Source organism: Olea europaea, chromosome 1, assembly GCF_002742605.1.
Source record: "Olea europaea var. sylvestris chromosome 1, O_europaea_v1, whole genome shotgun sequence".
Classification (NCBI taxonomy): domain Eukaryota; kingdom Viridiplantae; phylum Streptophyta; class Magnoliopsida; order Lamiales; family Oleaceae; genus Olea; species Olea europaea.
The window spans coordinates 33,865,279-33,867,573 of NC_036237.1; the positions used below are offsets into that span (position 1 = coordinate 33,865,279).

Sequence of the window (2,295 nt, forward strand, 5' to 3'; positions counted from 1 at the left end):
TGAGAATGGCAAATTCTCATCGTCGTCTAAGTCACAGGGCCTTTGTTGTTCATCTGAATCATATTCCTCGGCCTCTTATCGTGGTTGTTGGTGAGAGGTTCCGAGACGGTTCCTAGCCTCTTCCTCCCTCCTTTGACGCCTATTTCTAGGCAGAGCAACACGGGAGACATTTTCATGCCTTTCTTCCAGCTGCTGGTGCATCGAAGGTGGAGGCGGTGGCCTTGTCCAAGGTTGGTGTGTCTGCTGTTACCTAAGCCTCGGTTCAGTGGGACTAATTCTGTCAAATACACTGTCTGCCCTCCTATATCTTGACTCTTGCTCATATGGAGGTGAGAAGTTATCATGGTTCAATGGGACCTCAGTGGGTCAGCTAGAAGCATAGTTGGAGGAAACATCAACTTCCACTTCCCTTTCAAATGGGCTTCTACCTCGGCTATAGTCCGGCGAGGCAGTTCTATGACTTTGAATTTCGTCTTCTTGTTGGTAGTGCCCCTGAGGGCGTATGGAGGAATGGGGAAGCCTCCCTGGCCCTGCATTTGGGCCATGAGCTCCCTCATAGCCAAGTTTTGACTAACAATATCTCTCATGTTGGCCGCCATGGTAGCCATTTCTCTTGACAGTCGTGCCGTTGCCCACCTTCCACCTCTTCTTTGGTGGTGGTGGAGTCTTTGCCGAGCTGTTGGGGTAGCGGGTGGAGGAGGCACATTCGCGTTTTTTCTTACCCTCCTAGGGGGTGTGTCTTTGTTTGAACTCATTTTCTTTTCGTCTGACTCTTCAGATTTTGCTAACTTGTCGGGCTTCCTCTTTTTCTTTTTCAAGAACAAATCCTTTTTCAAGGGGGATGCCCAAATGCTCTTCAATAAGCTTTCACTACAAGGTTGTTCGTGGTTATGGTATGGTTTCCTACAGACGGTGTCAATCTGTTGACCCCAAAAAGTGTTGCCAACAGATGTCGGACCCACCCGCACACACGTGAGCGAAGGTCCTACACGCTAAGACATGTGAACGGTCTAAAACGAACGAGTCAGGGGCGTGGGAGTAGCTCAACGACGTGGAACGAGAACGTTCGAAATCCGACGGGATGTTCTTAATTCGATTGTCCAATAATTACCAATCGATATTTGTAAATGTTTATCTAAATATGTATGAACTCGTTTGTGTTGCAAGATAATAAGAAAGAGAGAGTTGAGTAAAGTGTAGTTTCTTGTATTGATTCTTGCATTAGTCCTTCAATGTTATACAAGGGAAGTATTTATAGTGTTACATGTTAAATGACAGCCCTTAGATGAGGTGGCACGTGGCCTCATCTTATTAATTCAAACATCTAATCCTAGGCATCATCCTTGACTTGCTAGCTTGCTGCGTATTTATTACTTGTGCAAAACCCCCATGCTAGTGATAAGACTTGATATGTACACTTATGACAAACGTTCCATCAATCGTTCAAACAAAATCTTTATATAGAAGATCTCTTAGGAGAAGTGATCACGGAAGACGTTCCTTCATGTTTCGGAGGCTTCTGCTTCGCCTTTGGATTCAGAGTTTCTGCCACTCACGTAATACTCCCGCTTTAGGGCTTCGGCTATCTTTTGGGTGATCTCGCATCATGGCTTCGGTTCATGGGCCTCGGCATACGGACTTTCGCTATTTTAACCGGCCTCGGGATATGGGCCTCGGCACGAAGGGCCTCGACCATACATGCCACCTCAGCTGGAGTGCTACGTGGATCGGATTGAGTGGGCCATAGACCCCCGTAGGTTGGCCAAGTATGACAACACATAACACCGCCCATTAATTTTTTCATAAAATGGGGGTCAGATGGGGTCTAACAGAGAAATTGGACCAAAACTGTCATTGAACTGGAAGTCTGCCAATTGTGAAACGTTGTGAACAAGATTGGAGCGAAATAAAGTTTGGAACAAAATTGCTACTTTGATCAAAGTTGGAAGATGGAATGTGCAATTTACGATTTATTTAAATCAAACAAATTCTACAAGTTGTTATCTAATGTACTTAACTAATCTTGAGGGTGTTCAGTGGGGATTGAAATTAGATTTTCTTGGTACATCAACACGAATCTCTGAATTTATAGTTACATAACAAATGAATCTTTTGCACTTTTTCAATTGCCGTAATGGCAAAAACTCCATCACACCATTCAACCCAACCCCCAAAACACATTGTAAAAGCACAATGCAACATTTGAATGTCCATATATAAATGCAAATATTGAAATCATCTTAATGGAATTTAAAAGTAGTTTTTTCAGTGATATTTTTAGCCTTCAAACACAAA

The 2,295-nt window shown here is 43.8% G+C and overlaps 1 protein-coding gene across 1 annotated transcript in view; it reads right to left on the reverse strand.

The window, feature by feature from the left end:
• Positions 1-358: 358 nt before the first annotated feature.
• The window catches only part of LOC111407744 (F-box/kelch-repeat protein At1g23390-like), a 6,752-nt gene continuing 4,815 nt past the window's right edge, over positions 359-2,295 (reverse strand). Inside the window, exons 4-5 of the mRNA XM_023037406.1 lie at positions 576-809; positions 359-370 (exon numbers count right to left, since the gene is read on the reverse strand). Coding sequence (XP_022893174.1) covers positions 359-370; positions 576-809 — 246 coding nt within the window. The remainder of the gene's footprint in view (positions 371-575; positions 810-2,295) is intronic.